This window comes from Poecilia reticulata, linkage group LG23 (genome assembly GCF_000633615.1).
Source record: "Poecilia reticulata strain Guanapo linkage group LG23, Guppy_female_1.0+MT, whole genome shotgun sequence".
Classification (NCBI taxonomy): domain Eukaryota; kingdom Metazoa; phylum Chordata; class Actinopteri; order Cyprinodontiformes; family Poeciliidae; genus Poecilia; species Poecilia reticulata.
In genome coordinates, this window is record NC_024353.1 from 14,493,112 (window position 1) to 14,513,083 (window position 19,972).

General features: G+C 39.3%; 2 protein-coding genes across 6 annotated transcripts in view; both read left to right on the top strand.

Moving 5' to 3' along the window:
- The window catches only part of nav3 (neuron navigator 3), a 370,879-nt gene that overhangs the window by 87,094 nt on the left and 263,813 nt on the right, over nt 1-19,972 (top strand). The gene's annotated exons all lie outside the window — the stretch shown is intronic.
- LOC103459614 (nuclease SbcCD subunit C-like) overlaps nt 17,687-19,972 on the top strand; it is a 29,578-nt gene continuing 27,292 nt past the window's right edge. For all 3 annotated transcript variants that reach the window (XM_008401347.2, XM_017302707.1, XM_008401346.2), the window contains exon 1: nt 17,687-19,041. In XM_008401347.2, the coding sequence (XP_008399569.1) occupies nt 17,831-18,769 (939 nt within the window). In that variant the 5' untranslated portion in view covers nt 17,687-17,830 and the 3' untranslated portion in view covers nt 18,770-19,041. The remainder of the gene's footprint in view (nt 19,042-19,972) is intronic.

The following is a 19,972-nucleotide window of genomic DNA, read 5'->3' on the forward strand; positions in this document are numbered from 1 at the left end:
CATAAGTCATCAAACTTCCCGTCAGTCACCTTTGCCTTTTCATTTGCTGCCTGCTATTGAATAAGACCCCTACTTTTGCTCTCATAATGACTATTCCAGCTGCATAAAGCTGGCTAGTCAAAGATGAGTAAATAATTCAGCAGCACACTGGGTTTTACAAATGGTATTTGATCCGTATGATGGTAGCATAATAAAGGATAATATGGCAGCTGGTGAAAATGTGTTGAGTTCAGAGAATAATTTGTCTTGCATGGTTTTATTCAGATGGCCTACATACAGAGGAAACTAAATGATTATGCTGTGCAGTTGACACGTCTTTAAAAGCATATAATTGATACTGTATTGTTACATAAAACATGTAGAAATTAATTTAGCCTTACAAAATGGTTTCTGGCCATCTGTTATCTTTTCTACACTGTGGGTGGAAAAGGCTTTGTACATCTCAGTATGTCAATTAAGTAATAATGACCCCCAAAAGCATCGTCTGATTGCAGACGGTAGTGGGCTGCCATTTATAAAAGGGTTGAAAGCTCGGAGAAAATTGATGTTTGTTCAATTGACTGGTTTGTGTGGTCCATTTTTTTTTTCTTCTTCATTTTGAAAAAAATGAATGATTCGTTTTGAAACATCTGTTGTTTCTCAACAGAGTCGAGCAGGGTTACAGAAAGATGAGTCATTTAGTTTCATGTTGGTGAAATAAGAAGATCTTGCAGCGCTCATCCACAAACACTGCATATTTGCTGGTCCTTTCATAATTTCTTCAGATATGTCCAGAACAACATATTGGTAGAGCATCGTCATCTATATCCTGTTTTTACGGTATTACAGTAAAACACAGAAGGGAACGTTCATTTGGGTACATTCCTTAAGAACTGTAAAGTGGCATACATACAATAAGCATACATTTTAGAGCAGCACATTTTCACTTTTGCTCTTTTTAAATTATTACAAGTCAGTTGTCATTAGTAAGACTTAGTAAGCTCTGGTTGGGACTGCAGTTGGTTGCTTATCAGACTTGATAGTTGTTAAAAGAAACATTTCTATTCAACTGAATGTGTCCCGATAAGCAAAGGAAAAGTACAGACTTCTTTCAGTGACGGATGGAGGATGGGGAATGTTGTTCCCTCCAACCTGAGAAAACTTTGCTCACTAAAAGATCTTTAAGCCATAGGAATATTTTTGCTGTTTTGAAACCATTACATTTTCACACCTTTTTTATGTATTTGCTCAGTCTCATCAGCGACTGTAAGATGAGATGAGAAATGTTTTCACTTGTTCAGATTAAATGTAGAATTCTACTCAATACATGCATCCCCTTTTCCAGTCCCTCAGTTCCAGAATAATATGTAATAATATAACTATAACTATTGCAGTGGGTCTATTATATGGCATCTATAACATCCAGAAGGTGGCTGTCTAGTATTATAAGAAAAATATGTTTGGTAGTCTAAAAAATAAACCACTACACCTTCGTGGCTTTGCTTACTTTAGTTGCATTTGCACATGATCAGGTTTCATTTTTACAAAGTTTGTCTAACTTTGCACCAATGTAAAGAATTTTTAGGGGCATCTAATTGGCAGTCTTTACTTTTTCCTTTGGCAAAAATAACATTTGTTTTGATGTAGATGTTAAAGGCTGTTTATGTTTACGTTGCCATGCAGTGTACCATTGACTTTTTAAAGTAAAATATGACATACCAAGCTCTCAGTAATACGTGGCAGCTTGTAGACACGCCAGATGGGCATTAGCTTGAGTTAATTTTTCACCTTTTCCTCCATTTCACCTTCCATATGTGTTAATAGGATTATCTTAACAGGGATTCAAAGGTGACTATAGATGCTAAAGAGGTGTCTGATGCATGAATGCTCTAATGTGAATTAACAATGCTTCCTGCAATTCATTCAGCATTGCATCGCCAGTGTATTTGTCCCATTTGTCCTTGTGTATTAATCTGCATCCTCATGGTGAAAATGTACAAGGGCAGATGGCTACAACCAATTTACCTAAGTTAACGTATTTGCCTTGCACTCATCCTGATGAAAACTATGTGACTAACCATTGAAAGTATGAATAGGGTTAAGGGATTTTAGCTGAAGACTATGTTTAACCTTTGTGGTGGATCTTGGTTTGTTCATAAATATATCACAGCAAATTACAATGATCAGTGATTGTGCCTAAGCTCGGCCAATTAATGTAGGCCCCCTCTGCCAGAGTCCACTAAATTTATATTGAAATGCTGTTTGTGGTGCTGATGTTCATAGCAGGAAGAGGAGACCCTAAATCAAATTATTCTCAAGGCCTCATACAACCTTTGGTCAGCCCTGCAAGACGAGCTAGAGCTGCTGCGCTGCACGTCTTTCAGCTGGATGTGAGGAACAAACTGGGAGATTTATTTTATGTGGCCCTAGTAGAGACGAGGCTTTTCCGTTTCGTGACTGAGTTTGTAATAAGCATCACAGAGGCTGTTTGTTTTGGTTGCCCGGTTTTATGGGACAAGTTTTTCTGATCTTGGCTGGCCCTTTAATGCTTGTTAACATGTCAAAGATCCGCCTCTGCGGCCACTCGCACTGAGCCTGGAGTGCCACTGACTGTGATGGAGCAGAGGTAGAGAAAGATTTTGATATAGCACAGAGTGGTGTCACAAAACGGCGTACTGTGTGACGATGGTTCGAGCGCAACAGCTTCTCCATGGGCTGAACCGCCAGCCGACCACCGAAGAACACAGGAACATTATCAAGCTGCAACACAGACACAAAGCCATGCACCGGGGGAGCGTGTGAGATGTGAACACACATGCCACAAAATTCTTTGTTCACAAAGATGTATCACTCTCACTGCACAACACGCACCACACGTATGACTACAGGTTATTCTTGCAGTTTGCAGAGCAGGCGGTGTGGCTTTTAAACTTGAGACCTACCTCGATGTGGTATTCTCCGAAGAAAAAATGTATCATCACATGGGGTTGATGTAGTGTACTGGTTCATAGTTATCAAATAAATTTTGTAATTCAGTCCGTTTATGTTTATTTAAAGAGAAAAAATCGTTTTAAGTCAATTCAGCGCTGTTTTTCTGTATCGGATTGGTATCGGTCGATACTATACCTCGTATCTGTATCGAAAAAAATGGGTTAAGTGCATCCCTATCAGAACCTCTTTTACAGCAACTAATTTCCACAATTTATATGTATTGTACCAAAGACAACACTTGGAACAGAACAGGTAACAGCTAACAGCCTTGGATAGTTTAATTAGAAATGTCAGTGTGAAAATGATCACTGGGTTTCATGCTGTGGAATGTCAGAAGCACACCAGATGCTGCCAATGACGGGGGCGACTGACGCCGCCATGTGCATCAAATGTAATTAAATTTGGCCAGCATTACTGGTCTCATTGCATGTGGAGGAGACGTTTCCATAAACATAAAGGAATCTGGTGCAATAAAGCAAATTCCCCAAATTTGTTCTGGAGCCACAGATGTCAGAAACTAGTTTATATTCTAATTTCACTGAAAGTGACCTTTCTGTCCTCATGTCGGTCACCTGTTTGCAATTAAGAACAACCAAACAGAAACATTTCAAAGTGTTAAAACTCTGTGACAGTGAGAAAGTGGTTGTTCAAAGCTGAAAAAAGAGGAAAAATGTAGTGGTTGAGTCAATGTTTTTCTTTCCCAAGATGGTTCCTGTGGTCTCTCCTTTGATATTTTTTACATCCCCATTGTGCCATGAGAAGAGCCTTCAAGGTCATAACAAACAAGACCCGTGGACAACCACATAATAAGCATTTCCTCCGCAACATGGCCGACTGATCACAGAGACCAGACTTTGGCCTTGGATAAAAACACCCTCTCAGCCCATTCAGATAAACATGCAGTCTGGAAGAAAAGCTGTCTTTTTTTTCTTTTTTTTCTTCTTTTTTATCTCTAACTCTGGGTGTGTTTCTGTCTTGGCCATCGTTTTTTAAAATGACAGTTCTGCATTGAAAAGGACCAAAGAAAATTAAACTTATCTTATTGATTTTAAGATAAAAAAAATACACTATTCTCCAATTAGAAAAACGCCGACTAATTCATTCTACTCAAATCCTATTCATCAGAATTGTGTATTGACTGCAAAGACACCATTTCCTTCCATTGATTTTTTTTCTTCTTCTTGTTAGCCACACTACATTTACACAGATATTAATTTAATACTTAAATGTCATAACTTGTTTTGTGCTTTTTGAGCACCACAGATCATACAGCAGGTATCATTTCTGTGGGAACTCAAGGTTGGCAAATGGGAACGTGGTTTTTGCTTTGCCACTCGGTGTTGGCTGCCACAGCTTAGGTCATGTTGTGCTATTTAGATTCAATCTCAGCGGGTAATGACCAGAAAACAAAGATTTGAGGTGATGTATAATTAGCTCGGAATGTAATGGAAAACCTCTTCCAGTGTGCAATTTCCTGGCCCCGTCTAGGTTTTTAAACCTGCTTATTTAGAAAGCAGTTCCTGATGGACAATTTGAAATGCTCTTGCTTTAGTTTGTGGTTCTTGTACATGCCATGATTTGTCTACCCTTCTATACTTTAGAAAACCTCTTTTTTTGTCTATATTTGCATTGAAGAGGTCCAATATTTTTGAGAAATGCCTTGAAATATTAGTTTTTGTGCCCACTCGGCATGCAAAGCAACAACTTGAAGATGTGACTTAAAAATGTTTTAAACAATAATGTAGTTTGTTGGGAAAGGTTTAATCCTTGAGACTTACATTTTCCAGTTTTAGCAAGTCTCAGTAAGGAGATAGCCGTGTCTGATTGATGGTCAGAACTTCCTCTTGAAAAGAAAGCTTTAACTTGTCTGTCTATGCAAGATGTATATGCTGAAAGTTTATAACAGTATGTCTCCATATTTCTTATGAAAGTAAAGACTTTCTAACGTTTTGTGCAGTCTAGTTATTACGAGCCCAGAAAATTAGGGTGAGTTCTTTACGTTTTGCAATTTATCTTTAAGTAATTTATTTTGAAGTATAAGAGGAAATGTTTGTTGTCTTCTTCTGTTGAAAGAAAACTGGGGGCTCCCACATGCTCAGGGGTTTTCTATGAGCCGCACTGACTCGGTTCTCAGTTGAGATTTCGGAGTGCCTACATTTCTCGTGACAAATTCCTTCATTTCTGACAATGAAGGAATTTGTCATTCCAACTTAGATGCTAACAAGTTGGGCCCCAAGCCCAGTTTCTTCTCCACCAGGGTAGCCACTGCACAACTGTAAGTTCTGCACAAAGTGGCTGTGTGGTTGATGTGCACACTTGTGATTGGATGCACCTACTCTCAACCTTAGCAGCTCAGTGTCACATACAAAACAGTTCAATGAGATTGTTTACTTTGCAATGGGGAGTATGTGTACACGCTTGTACAAATGTACCTTTGCGCAAATTTGTCTGGTGGACAATCAGCTTTGAAGAACGAACGTCCAAGAACATGGGAGATCTTTGGCCGTCAAGCTAGCTGACCAAGTCTGCTTCACTAATATTCAAGAATTCTTGACATCATTTTTGGTGCTACCTGGTAGCAAACAAACTGTGAGAGAGTGAAAGAAGGTGCATCAACTTGTAAGTAGTGAGAAAGTACTGGGACACCATAGATTGACAGATGTATTGACACAGCAAGGACTTCTTAATAAACATGGCCTGAAATATATTATAGACAGTTTGATTTCTGAAGCCTTGGTTTTCCCTAAAATGTTGTTAAAATCTTTCGTTCTGTGGAGCCAGTATTGTCCGAGCTAGACAAATTGTTCCATCCCATGGTAAATGGATACAGCAAATTATAAATAAACTTAAGAAGAACATATGACTGAACTGAACGTGTGCACATCGTCTCCAGCGTTTCCTGTTTGTTCTATATGCTGTGATCTAGTCTGTCTGATGTCATGGCTGTGATGCCCAGGGGAAACTAATGATTCTGTTGGAAGTGTTAATTAGGTGGGACTTTTTAATTTAGCCTTTGCACTGTATTGCCCAAGTCTCGTCATTACTTCCTTGTATGGAGACGGCCTGTAAATTAAACCTACAGCCTCAACTTTAGAAGCACTTAATCAGGTTGACCCCTGTCACTCTCACTATCAATCACATGATGAACTCTCGCTGCTATCTTCTCTGACCTTGTTTTTTTTTATTTAGTCATGTGTTCTATGACTGACTTTTGGTGGCTGACTTTAATAACTGCTAAGCTTCACAATTTACTAAGTAACTCCCACTGGAAATTGTTAGCACTTTATATGCTAAAATCTGATTCTGGATGTTTGGAATGGGGGCCGCTTGCAACTAATCGGCAACAGGAGCCACCTTATTAACGTGAGTAGTTTACGTTTTGAAGAGCTCAGAGGTTTGTTGGTGTTCACATTAGTGAACAAACGGCATCATGAAGACCAAAGGCCACAGCAGAAAGCCCCTATAAAAATCAATCGACAGGAAAGCTATTACTTATGCACTTACACATCTAACCTTTATGAAAGAATAGAAAAATGAAACACTTTGTTATAGAAAAGTCCTAAAAGATCCTGTCTGCAGCTGCTACAAGCCATAATGGGCACAGAGCAATAATATAAAAGATTATGATTTTTCAAAGCAAAATGTAAGATGTGGTAAAAACACAAAAGGAAAACAAAGTCGCATTTATTGAAAATCATATTGACGTAATGTCAGTAAAACTGAACAAGTGTCTTAATCCTGTGTCGTAGAAGGAGCAAAAGCCTTGCTGTAGAAGAAGTTGGTGGTTCTACAGTTTTGTCAGAAGTAAGGGAACAACTAGTCCGACCGTACAACAGGGTGTGCTATTTAGCTGCTTTTAAGCTGCTCTCTTAATTGCGAGTGCTTAGTGAAAGTGTGAAGTGAGGTAGGTGTTGCTGGCCTTCAGCGCAGCAGTACCAAACTGCCACTTTAATCTGGCCCGCTTGCTCTGTGACCTTGTTGAGAAATGAGGCTTTCCTGCAGAGCGAGGATTTTTTTTCTTCTTTTTCCTCAGCGTGAAAACTGGCCTGATTGTTTCCATTACAGCGTCTCTGTCTCAATTCATCACCTCAGTATTGACTTTACTGAGGGGCTGTTATCTAGCTGGCTGAGCTCAGCAGCTTCTCTGTGATCAGAAATGTTTCCACTCAGTCTTGATGCGGGCTCTCAACGAAACAAAAAAATATCAGTGGTTGAGAGTTACATGTGATGTAAGTAAATCCCACTTGTACAGTGACTATTGTCTGGTTATGACACTGTCTCTTTTTGTTCTTTGTTATACATTACCTGGGGTTAGACGTGTGCTGCTAACCCCATGTGTAGAAGACGGACTGTGCTGATTGTGACCCCCTAGCAGTATGCACTCCTGTGGTGAATTACAGCTCCACATTCAGCTGGAAGAGTGAATATTTCTCACCTGCTGCCAGGATGGACACAAACACCAATACCAGGAACCTGTTGCATAATTTTTAAATGACAATAGTAGAGTAGCTTTTTCTGCAACTGGAAAGTTGAAAGTTGTCATGTGTCAATCCCTCCATGGACAAGTCACATTTCCCCAAATTGTCTTTTAGGGATGCAAGTTATCAGTTAGATTCAAAGTATGTAAAGATTTACCTGTTACATCAATGACAGTACAATGACAACTATTAAAACATCGGGGTATTTCTTCATCAAATCATCCTCCGAAAGTACTTGTGGTCATGATTTGTGATGAGGCCAGGAGGAGTTCTCCAGTGTGGGTGGGATTCAGGAGTTACCTTAGTACAGAAAGTTATCTTTCTGTACTAAGGTAACTCCTGATAACTTTCTGTACTAAGTTACCTTAGTACTTAGTACAGAAAGTACTAAGGTAAGGACAGAACTCAGCCTTACAGACTGAGTTCTGTAAGGCTCACTCCAGCCTTACAGAACATTCCAAGGTCAGACAACATCCTGGTGGGTCGATGTAAGTCAGAGAGAGGTAAACACCGGGTTCAGGACAGTTCTGAAAGGAGCAAAAAGAAGAGGCTTATGTTGTCTGGCAAAGAGACTGAAAAGATAATCCTCAGATAATGACTAGGAAGACACAGACGGAAAGTTTGTAAGTTCTGGCATAGTGGTGGAGTTGTAGGTCAGTCTTTGTACAAGTCAATACCCATCACATCTCATGACAACTCTGTATCTAAACTTTGACAAAGCAGACTGAAAAGGAGGCAGAAGCTGCTTTACTTAACCAAACACTGTCCTGTGTTCTCTGAACAGGGCAGCAAGTTCTGTTTATGAACAATAGAGGTTATTGGTCAAAGGAAAAACAGCAGAACAAGGCAGACTGAAAGCAGATCCCATGTGATTCGAGGCAATTACTCATCCAAACATGCCAGGCATAAAAAAACAGGACGGAGACTTTGAATGTGAATGAACAGATCTGACAATAAGCCAATGAGCGCCAGCCGTGGGTTTCACAGAATGCTGATGCTGAGGCGTCCTTTGGCTTTTACTCTTCCTGTAGACACTTATGTGACACAAAGTCTATTTTCTCTGCCATTGTTCATTTTGAATTGCATGAAAGAAAGCATTTCTCAACCTTTGTAGTTGAAGTTTCTGCTTGAGGTAATGTATGCATGAGGGTATATGCATGTAGGCCCTTTATCATCTCTGTAGAGTCCTGGTGAAGAGGCCAGATGAGGAGGCAGGTTGTGACCTGGCAGGGCACCTCGTTAACGTTCTCCTCCAGGTGTCCACTCCGTCATCTGGGATCAGGCAGAAACACAAAGAGCCACTTCACTTTTATAAGGACAAACGTACATAAGGGAAAGTTATAGCAAGCTGCACCACACCTGTAAATAGTATTCTTTTTCTTTAGTTTGTTTCTAAAGCAGATTCTTTGTTCCTACATTGGTGGTCTTCTGTGAGTAGTGGTATAATGAGACCCAGTGGTATTTCTGGCCAAAGTGAAGTGCTCTCTAGCTGCTGTCAGCTCCAGGTTTTAAGGTGAGTGAGTTCAGAAAGCCTCATCTCTTCTGAATTAATTGGCTGCTAAGTAGAACAGTCTGCTTAGACAGGGTAGATATGATCTTGGATGATGGCTGTGAGCCAGTAACGATCCTTAACTGAGCACCTGCTTTCTGTCTGTGCTGCTTTAAAGTGTGATTTCACCTTTTTTCACTCTACTTCTGATCATATGTTGGTCCAATCTAAAATATTTACTTTGATCAAACCTGAGCTGGATCATATTGGATGATTTTCTGTGCATCATCTTTGGCAGTAAGTTTTTAGAAATACAGAAGCATATAACGACTTTAGTATTTGGATTAGACAAACCTGGAGTGGATTATTCTGAACTGATTATAGATTGTTTTAAAAGTCTATTAGTGAAACATTTTCTTTGGGAAAACATAAATTGTGGTTTACTACTTTTCCGAATCGTACCAGTAAAATCATGGTCTTTGTCATTATTTCTGATGAGTTGTATGTATCGTTTAACTAACAGGATGCTATAATTGAGTTTCTCACTTATAGCATACACTTCAGGACTAAATCCTTTCTCACTGCCAGCATCTGTAAATTTATGATCAGCAAGATGAGAACATTATGCAGAACACGATTTATGTCCAAAACATTTTTAACTATCCTGGTACTTCCCTATACAGTGGACCCGTGTCTATTTGTGTTTCACAAAGTCTGTGGAATGTGACTCCAAATTATTTGCAAAAACGCTGTGAGGATCAAACAGCTTCTTTTCATTGAGCATACCTAAAATATCAGTAAAACATTTAATTTAGAAAGCTGAAGTACTTGGAAACAAGACTACTTGACACACTATTGGCTGGCATTTTACAAAGCAGCCAATCCAGGAGCGTCACTGATTTTTCTTGCCACTTTTCTGGCAAAAGTGCGGATGAGAGAAACCATTGATGTTGTCAAGTGCAGTAGTGCCAGAGAGTTTCTATGGTGCGTAATGATGCATATTAAGGTTTGGTGTTTGAACTGCTGCAATATGCAGTTATAACTGTTTTTAGAGGGGTGGTCTTAACTATTTGCAGACTTTAATTATTCAAAAGGCAGCATTAGTTTTTTGGGGTTTTTTGTCCTAAAAGAATATATGTAAAAATATCTGTCACACAAGAAGTAAGCAAAATTGAGCAAAAGCAGAACTGACTGGATGATGGTCAGAGAAAACGATCTATAGAGATAAAATGTAACGCTGAAAAATGATAGCAAATTTATTTGAAGCATACGCAACATTTTTAAAAAAATATGTATTTAAAGCTTGTTTGTCTTGAAATAACCAAGTAAAAATCTATTTGGAACCTGAAAATGTCATGCAAGGAGATTTTTCTTTTTCTTTTTTTTTTTTKGTAACATTTTTGAAGGTCAGTGCACTAGCTAGACTAAATTTACAAGTAAACCGAAGGAACAAAAAAAAAGAAAGGAAGCCTGGTGTCTGGGTAACGTTTTACTCTCCAGAGGAATTGGCTCAGAAGCCGTGAAAATCACAGGGACTCCCGTTTATTTCACTCTGATCCCTTAACGGCAGAGATATTAATCCTGTATATGATCACAGTGTGCACACCTGAGATGTCTCGACGTACACACACACCTACACACACTTGTACCTTTTGTGTGACGTACTTCAGAAAATGATCCTCCATCTGTGCTCATCCTCTTCCTCACTTTTCAACCTTTCATTTCTCCCCACTGCAGATAATTGAGGAAATCTGGAGTTTAATTACATGTAAAGGGGCCACTGATGTGCTCTGGAACAGTGTGTTCAGCCAATTAAAACAAGGCAGTCTTATTCAGATTCCAAAATGAGCACCCTACTTTGGTTTAGGTCAAGCCATTGCTTTATCTCATGCGAGTGCGTTCTGGACCATAAGAATTTCCACTGAGTTGACACTAAAGTAGCCTTTTTTTTAAAATATAATTTGTGTATCTAGTTAAAACGTATGAGTTCTTCCAAGGTCACCCTGGAGGAAAGTTTTAGGATTTTATAAACAAAACTTTGGCAGCCATGAGTTGTCTCAAATGTGTGGCTCTTGTGAAGCATCCTGCTAGCTGTGCTCCACAGAATCATGAATATTTTAGAGAAGACAACATTAGATAAAGTTCTTCGATTGGAATTGAAACTTGTCAGAGTTGGAACTTTTGACTGACTGCATGTGGTTAGAGGCCGTTGCACGAAAACAGAGAAAATGCATTTTAGCGGCAAATGTATTTTATCTGTTTGTATTTTTGTTTCTTACAGAAAAAGTCTTTAAACTAATTTCATGGAAGTTACTCAAGATTCAATGAAGAGGAAAAGCACCCTGCAATTACGCAAACACTTTTTTTATTGCAATTGAGCAATAGAATGAAATCTTTCTCTGTAAGAGTTTTAAACAGAGCTGTGGTTTATATGAAAGGTGTGATGGCTGAACTCTGCTCTTCTGTCTGTTTCCATGCTGCTGTGTTGATTTTGATGACATGTTCTTTAAAAGAACAAAACACCTTTTAACAAGTTATACTGAGGAAAAAAAAGAAACACCGTTAGCTTTAGGAGTTACTTTTTGACAAGTGCTGCCATGTAGCAGCGTTTTTTTTTTCCTTGTGTTCTGCTTGTGACTGATACGGTGAAGAAGGAAAGTTGACACTTGTCAACATGAGGATATGGATTTAGGGTTTGGCATCTTGTCAGCAGGTTGGAAGGCTCAGGAGAAGAACAGTGTGACGTTACTGGAGTATTGGGGATTACCGTTGTTTCTCCAACCTTAGCAAAATCTTCTGCTTTTTTTATACTTCAGGTCACATTTATATGTATGCTTAATAAACACAAGTAAATCTGACATGCTGATATCCTCATAAATTTAATAAAATTGAAGATCATGGACAAACAAAAAAGCAAAGATGTAGATGTTTTTCCCATTTTTTTAACTCAAACTTGATGCCCCTTAACTCTATTTAGGTCTGTCGCAATAAGCAATCAATGAATTGCATGATTCATTCAATTAAAACTTTGTCTTTCTCTTTTTTTGTCTTTCTACAAACCATTGGCAGAAAAGATCCTTTTTTGAAGGACTTTTTTTGTTCAAATAGACTTTCTTAAGTCATTTTATTTGTTTCTTTTTTTTATTTATTGTGGTTATTTAAAATAACTTAAAATTCAATGTTGGCTAGAATTTTAGGTTTACCAATGTTTGAAAATGTTTTATTGCATAATAATGGCATTATTTGACTTGAAAACGGTCTCAAGACAACAATATTATCGTTTATTGCAATAACTTTTGGGACAATGCGTCGTCCAGCAAAATTTATTGTGACAGGCCTCACTCAGATTCTCACAAAATTCAAAATTGATAGTTGATTGGAAGCTTAGTAATTGTGGAGAAATACCTGGATTGACAGTTAATGCTGAATATCACCTTAAAACACAATCCTCACTGAAGCATGGAGGTGGCTGCATTATGCTGTGGAGATTATCCTTTTAGGTTTGCACCGATTTTTTGCATTTTGGGAAGTCGGTGATCAGCCGTGGTCTTGTCCTCTGCTCATTTCTACATCATCAAAAATCAGGCACTGTCCTTTACTGCTCTCTCATGAGAGAAGTTTGACTGATAGTGTCAGGAATGGTGTTTCGCGTTGACAGGAACCAAGAGGCTTTCTCCGTCTCGTCATTATACTTTTAATCTTCATTACAATCAAAGATTTTACAGACCAGACTCACCAGGTGCAACAGACGTACTAAACTCTGCATAAATTCGGATGCAACTCAGGCTAGACTCAGACAGAGCTTGGACAAAAATCAGACCAGACTGCCGCGCCAAACCTACCGTGCGTTAAACTTAAATCACTGAAAAACAAGTGTAGCAAATTACTAATTAGTGGACAACAAGGAATGCAGAAGGAAAACCGGCAGTGCACATGAAAACACTTGAAACTTAAATATAAACCCTAACTAAATGGAGAACACAGAAAAACACAGAAAACCCCCCACAAAGAAATAAATATTATGACAGACCGACCAACAGGTCATGTCTGCATGTCTGCAGCTGGCAATAGCCACCCCTTTGTTTCCAACATGGCGACTTTCTTGCTACATTTAAGACAAAAAGAAATGAAAAAAGGGTATCGGCCAAAATCACAATCAGCAGGTCAGACTTTTTAAAGATCGTAATTGTCCAGAAAGCTGAAATCTGTACATCCATAAATCATTTATACACACATCAACACACCGATAGTGAATAGCTACATTGTAGCCACAGCTACCCTGAATTATAAGGAAATCCTCTCCAATCAGAGGTAATGTCCTCATGTATCCTTCTATAAAGAGTTTATTTTTCCAGTAAAAAGCTCTACCTTCACCATGACACTTTCTGTCTGCAGCCTAATTGGACAGCTTCAGTATCGGTTGTGAAGCTGCCCTCCACAGAATGACTCTTAAATGCCATTTTAGATCACCAGGAATAGCTGCTGCCCCAAGATGTCAAGGTCACAGTAATGCTTAAAGGCCATGAAAACCTCTTTTCTATTTAGGTAGAGAAGCAGGCCGGTGTCTGCTGTGTTTCCTGTCATCTCATAGTTTTTCTGTGGGTGCTAGAGTTGCATTTAGGTCAGATCTGACATCATCTGGAGGATTAGCTTTGCCTCGGGTTAAGGAGAAAAAGTTTTCAAAAAATATTTAATTATAAAGAAGTGGACAAGCAAAAAGTATTAACTATTTCATTGATCTTTCGAAATAAAAGTCCTCTCTCGGATTCGAAAAGAAATGTGACATCGCTGGAACCTATTTGCAGTATTTTTAATAGAACACAACTGCATATTTAAATTACAATTTTCTTTTTTTTCTTATTTTTAATAATTAATAACAGTTAAAGTTTCCTCCATAAAACTTACTAAGCCTACGGGTTGTGGCGCTCAGCAGTCATTCATCCAGCGGCCCGGCTTGTTTTTGAGTTAAAAAATGTTTAAAGTTGACATGAAATTTGAAAATATCACTTGGTAATTATGTGCTATTGGAAATTATATTCATAACCTAGAGGAATTCATGATAGAGTAGGTAGATGACTAGAGTTCAGTGAAAAGACAAGCTTCTAATTCTACAGGAATTGGAAACTTGAAAGTTGACTTCAATTTGAAAAAAATAAAATACATTTTTGTCCTTTTTTGGCATTGCAGGTGTTCCATACACAGAAGCTGACTGCTTGATTTAAATAATTTTCTGTATCCAAAATTTCTGACGTGCCTGTATACCTACTAAAAAAACTTTGTGATGTTCTTTAACTTCAGTTTGATTGTTTTAATACATTTGTGGTAACCTGAAGTAATGGTCAGTAGCCTTATCAGTGCTGAGGCAGATGTTTAACTAGTGAAGGATTATAGATATTTAAAGTCATTAAAAAGATTTCAGCCTGCAATTAGCCAATTAGCCCAAATTTAAATCCATTTGTCACAGCGACATATTTAAAAACTGCTGCTCCTCTGTCATCTTGCTCCATCTCTGAAATAAAGCTGCCCCCCACATGGAGGGGTAATTAATTTTACAGATCCTCAGCCTGTCTCTCTGCAGCCCGTGGTTCTGTACATCATGGACGTCTATCAAAATGAGTTTTTTCTCTTTCAACTTCCTCAGTTCCAGAAATGACTGTTAGATAAGAGTCATAATTATAATTTAAATTTGACTTAATTATTTTCCATTTGTAATCAATTTTACAGTGACTCCCCATTTTTCCCTGAGGTGGAATGAAGCAAAGACAAAAAAACAAGACAACTTGAGCGCAGGACAAGTGTTTGTTTGTGTTTTTTTTTCTATTGATCTGTGGGAGAAGCTGTTTGAAGAGAAAGAATAACTTAACTCCTTATCGAATCATTTCACAACCTTTTATTGTGATCTGAAGCATCTCAAAGAACACTGTTGGCATCATCTTTTTGTTGTTTTTACCTCTCAGTTAAAAGCTTTAATTTGCCGGCAGCTGAAAGAGTTGCTTTACTGTGACGTCCAGCAGAGAAATAAGAAAAACTTGAGTTCGTTGATTCTTTAGAGATTTGAAACTCATTCAATCACCAAGGACATCCAGCACAAGCCTTAATGTCCCATTAGTTGGTGAAAGGTTAAAATGAGTTTCCATGACTTCAGATGGAAATACATTTTGTTGAAGGACTAAATGTTAATACAGGCGACACTTTCCAGACTTGTCTCTGAAGTTCAAAAAGATTTTAGTTCTTCTGTAGTAAAACAAATGTCATAACTGATATCATGTAAATATTTTCAAACAGTTGTGGATTGTGATTCTGTGGGCAGGTTGGATCCGCAGTAGCAGTCAATCTCAAAATAAATCTGAAAAGGCCTCTGAGTCAATATTGAGGCAGCAGAGATGATGTTCCATAGCAACAAGTCCTGGATGACACTATCTTCTGTTGGAAGTCACTGCTAATCCACATCATTTACTTTTGCTGCTCCTCTTTACATCTGTCTGGCCATATGGCTAGAAAACCAGACAGAGATGTTGGAGTCAGAGATATGATCCAAGGATTAATGAAAGATCAGATTTTTCACTACTATTCTGTTGTTCTGTCACATTTTAATTCTTGGTTGTACTAAAATGTGAAACATTTCTCTGGGAATTGGAATTTTTTTCTGCAGCTCACTCCATCTTTGCCTAAGCCCATGTTTTGTAATAAATGCTATGCTAACGCAGAGACATAATATGCAAAGCTACATTCGCTGATTATTATTTCATGAGCGTACAGGAACAGACCACTCGTCCATATCTTTGAAGCTCATGCAGGCGCTACATGCTCACAGTGCCTGAGGCTGCACCTTGCATCGACGCCATGTCCATAATGTCTAGTAGCCCCATGCTATCTGTATGAAACCAGCCATGCTAACCTCCAGCCGCTTGCGGCTGGTGAACTAAATACTTTCTCCTGGTTTCACCAAACATAACCACCTTTTTGTGCCTCTAATGATGGAAAACTGCAACATTTAAAGCTCTTTTTCATCAAATGAACAAAAAGTCTAAAGTTGTTTGCAAATGTTGGGAATTTAGAAACCAGTACCAAAATAACCCCTTCATGCATTATGATCCTTTGTGACAGGATTTTTTCCCCTTTTTTTTCTTAAGGCATAAAAAAAGGTGGGAAATTGGGTGTGCTGTGGTTGCGCAGGGGTTAAGCACAACCCACATATGGAGGCCTTAGTCTTTGACTCAGCTGTCGCAGATTCGATTCCCGGCCTTGGTGACCTTTGCTGCATGTCTTCCCCCTTCTCTCATTACCCACCTTTCTGTCAATTAACTATCAAATAAAGGCCACTAGAGCCAAAAAAAAGGGTAGGACAATTTTTTTATTTTGTAAAAAAAAAAATCTTTTTTTAATTATTTTTTTTAGGTGATTAATTGCAATTTTCTCCAAATACGAAGTTATTTAAAAAATACATCAGTAGTAGTCTTTAGGCATGATGTCACAATATATGTTTTTATCTGTCTATAGTAGAAGGAACTGGGTCGGTTGGCATGCTTTTTGGTCTGTCGGCCATATGGGATTTGACAAAAATAATTTCCTGCATTTGCAGCTGATGGCCAGTAGTTGATAGTGTATTTTATGATGCATTTAAGTGGTCTGTGTGCATTTAAAACATAAAAATCCACAAGAAGCACAAGAAAATGGCTTTTAGATTGCTGTCCACTGTAGTGACCTCTATGCATGAAAGGGTTAATATAAACATGACTATAAAATAAATTAAGCCAAACCATCACTTTAAAAAAGCTGGGTTTGAGTTGATTCTCAAGCTTGGCCCTATATATTTACGAGTTTTTTTGTTTGATTTTTTAATGTTTGACAAAAATTTTAACTTCTCAATGTTTGACATTAGCGATGTCCGAATTCAGGGTCTGCATTCTTCGAAGAACGGATTTGTAGGCCGATTACGTCATAGCGTGGCGACAAGACCTGTCCGAATTCAAAGACTTCTTCAAATGCATCCTTCAAATGCGTCCTTCTTTTCCCCATATTTGAAGGATGGATCCGGTGTATCCTTCACGGCCCATGATATCCCATAATTCATTCCAACTGGGCGTTCAGGCAGAGCGTCAATGGCGGTGAATAGCGACAAATTATTTCGCTGTATAACACTTTAAATGACACAATGTGATTTGGTACAACGTTTTTAGGCGAGAATATAAGTGTGTAAATCTCAAATATCTGCTCGGTTCGGTTCATCAATATATCACTTAATTGGAATATTGCCCTGACAATATTGCAATTAGGTGTCTGCTACTGCTCCGTTAACAGCCAGCTCCCCTCGCCAGCTGTCAGCTGGCCAGGCGCTCCAGGTTCGGTATACCGAGAGAAAACGCCTAACTCCTGGCACATTGTTATAAAAACTTCCGCTAGCTTTCCCCAATGAGTGGGAGTTAAACACCAATATTATTCAGACAGGTCTGGTTGAAAAATGTTTGGTTTATAAAGTATTTTAAAGCAGAGCACATTGGTTGCTTGGCAACATGAGTTACGCTGAGGTGGGGGCAGGGACAGTTGGTGAAGGCTAGACCTGTCCGAATCCATAGATATTTTTCTTCCGGTCTTAGTTTATTTCCGGCCTTTGAAGGACTGCATTCAGTCATTTGAAGGATGCAGACCCTGAATTCAGACACAGCTATTGTCTAGCAAAATGTTTTTACATCAGGCTACAGTAGAATGTTCAGTTCCAAAGGTATCAAAGACATCAGAAGTGATGTCATCACTCTATGATATCACAAGGGAAACTCTCTCTTAAATGTAGCTGCAGACAGTTTTCTCTGACCTGTTCCACAGTTCAATCGCGACAGATCACCCTTCAGAGCTTGTTAGATATCGATTCCAAAGAAGTGAGAATTTACCAGTCATGAAGCAACAGCAGACTGCATTTGAACATGAAGCTTTTCCAGCTAAGCTTTCATGGGTCGACATGGTAGACTTCAACATCCAAGTCGACTACGACGCTGTCGTTTTTCTTGTTGAAGATGACGACAGCCCCATTGAGCCGGAAGATCAATCAGAGATCCAGGGGGAATCAAGTCCTTCCGGCGACTTTGAGAGTCCAACATCTTTGAAAGTCAAGCAGAAAACAACACCCTCTGCTGGCTTTGAGATGACCCCCTCAGTGGAAGGCGTGGAAGAGACAAACCAACACGTCCAAGATCTGACAAAGCAGGTAGACGATCTTAAAACAGAGTTGCAGAATCAGATTTTTGAACTCCATAAGGAAAGAGACCGAAGGGTTGCATGTCAGGCTGAAGTCAAATTCCAGCAGGAGGAGATTCAAAGACTGCAAACAATGTTGGATAAAGAACGTCACCAGCAAAAGATTAAAGATGTGTCAAAGGTTTCTTGCTCTTCCAAAGTTACAGTTGACAAGAGCGTTCTTCAACAGCTGGAGTACTTCAAGCTGGAGGCTGCAAAATACGCCTCCCGCAATAATGGTCTAATTGAAGTAATGGTTGAAGAATACAAAGTGAGACTTAAATATGAGGAGCAGCTCAAAAGTCACTCTGAGCAAACTTCCAAATTTAAGGCTCAGGAGGAAACGGTGAAAACTCTGCAGGGTCAAGTTGCAGACCTTAAGATGGAGTTGAAACTTGCTCTGGAAAAGATCCATCCTAGAGTCTCCACCCAACCAGAGACCCCCCTGCTGACAGAGGAGCCCAAGCAAAGGCAGACCTTCAATCAACAAGGGGTCTCCATGCATAGCCTGACTCGGCCTTTGCACCGACCCACATCCAGCTTGCAAACAGAAGGCTCCCTACAAATGGAGGAGACAAATTTTTATTCGTCTCCTCCATGAATTATGGGATATCATGGGCAGACCTCCAATCAACCGGGGAGGTCAGAGGAAAGAAGGACCTTCACTCAACCGGGGAGCTCCGAGGAAAGACGGACCTTCACTCAACCGGGGAGGTCCGAGGACAGACGGACCTCCACTCAACCGGGGAGGTCTGACGAAAGACAGACGTCTATGCGACCAACCTCAACTGGTTGCATGGAGGGCCTTCATGTTGGCATTGGGATGAAGACCAATCTAAGCCCGGCTCGGCCTTTACACCGACCCACACCCAGGTGGTACTAATCTAGGTCACTATCCAAACCCAGGTTTTACCAATACTGGGCATTATGTAAATTCAATCTTTTACTCCAGGGGTGCTCAAAGTCGGTCCTCGAGGCCCGACTGAACACCCCTGCTTTACACAAATTTAGGAAATCAAAACAGATGCAGGTAAATAAAATTCCTGACTCCAAAGTCAATGGAGAAAACACAAGATCAATTTCAGAGTTAAAACCCCCAAAATAAACATTATTAAAACTGTCCAGAAACAACAGAACCAAAAGGCAAACTTTTGGTTCTGATTGGTTTCTGATGCGTTGAATGTGTCGGCACATTCAACACATTAGACTACTAATGTACTGCAGCTATGCAATTGACAGAAATACAACTTAATATTATATCATCGTTGTTTATTTATAAAATGATTTAGAAAACAAAATGCTATACAGACTTGTCAAATCTGTATAGATTTGAGAAAATCTATACAGATTTTGTATAGGCACGTGCCTGGTTCACATTCAACCAGGCACGGTTTACATTCAACCGTGCCTGGTTGAATGCAAACCAGACGTGCCTGGTTTACATTCAGACTCTGTGGAGGCGCGTTGAGGGCCGATGCGGCGCATTTGGAGCGTCTAGCGCAATGTTGGACGCTCCACACAGACTTTGAATATAAACCAGACTCGCCTGACGCTCAAAACGTGTTTGGTGTAAATGCACCATTAGAATGTTCAGTTCCTATGGTAACAATTACATCATCAGTGATGACATCACTCTTTGATGCATCAAATGAGGCCCCGTTTACACGACAACGATTTCGGGGGAAAACGGAAGAGTTTTGTTGCGTTTGTAGTGTGCATTTACATGAAACCACCGAATGTTTTCTCTAACAACAGCACAGATTGAAAACGGGTTCCAGACCAGCTCATGCATAGTATGACGCAA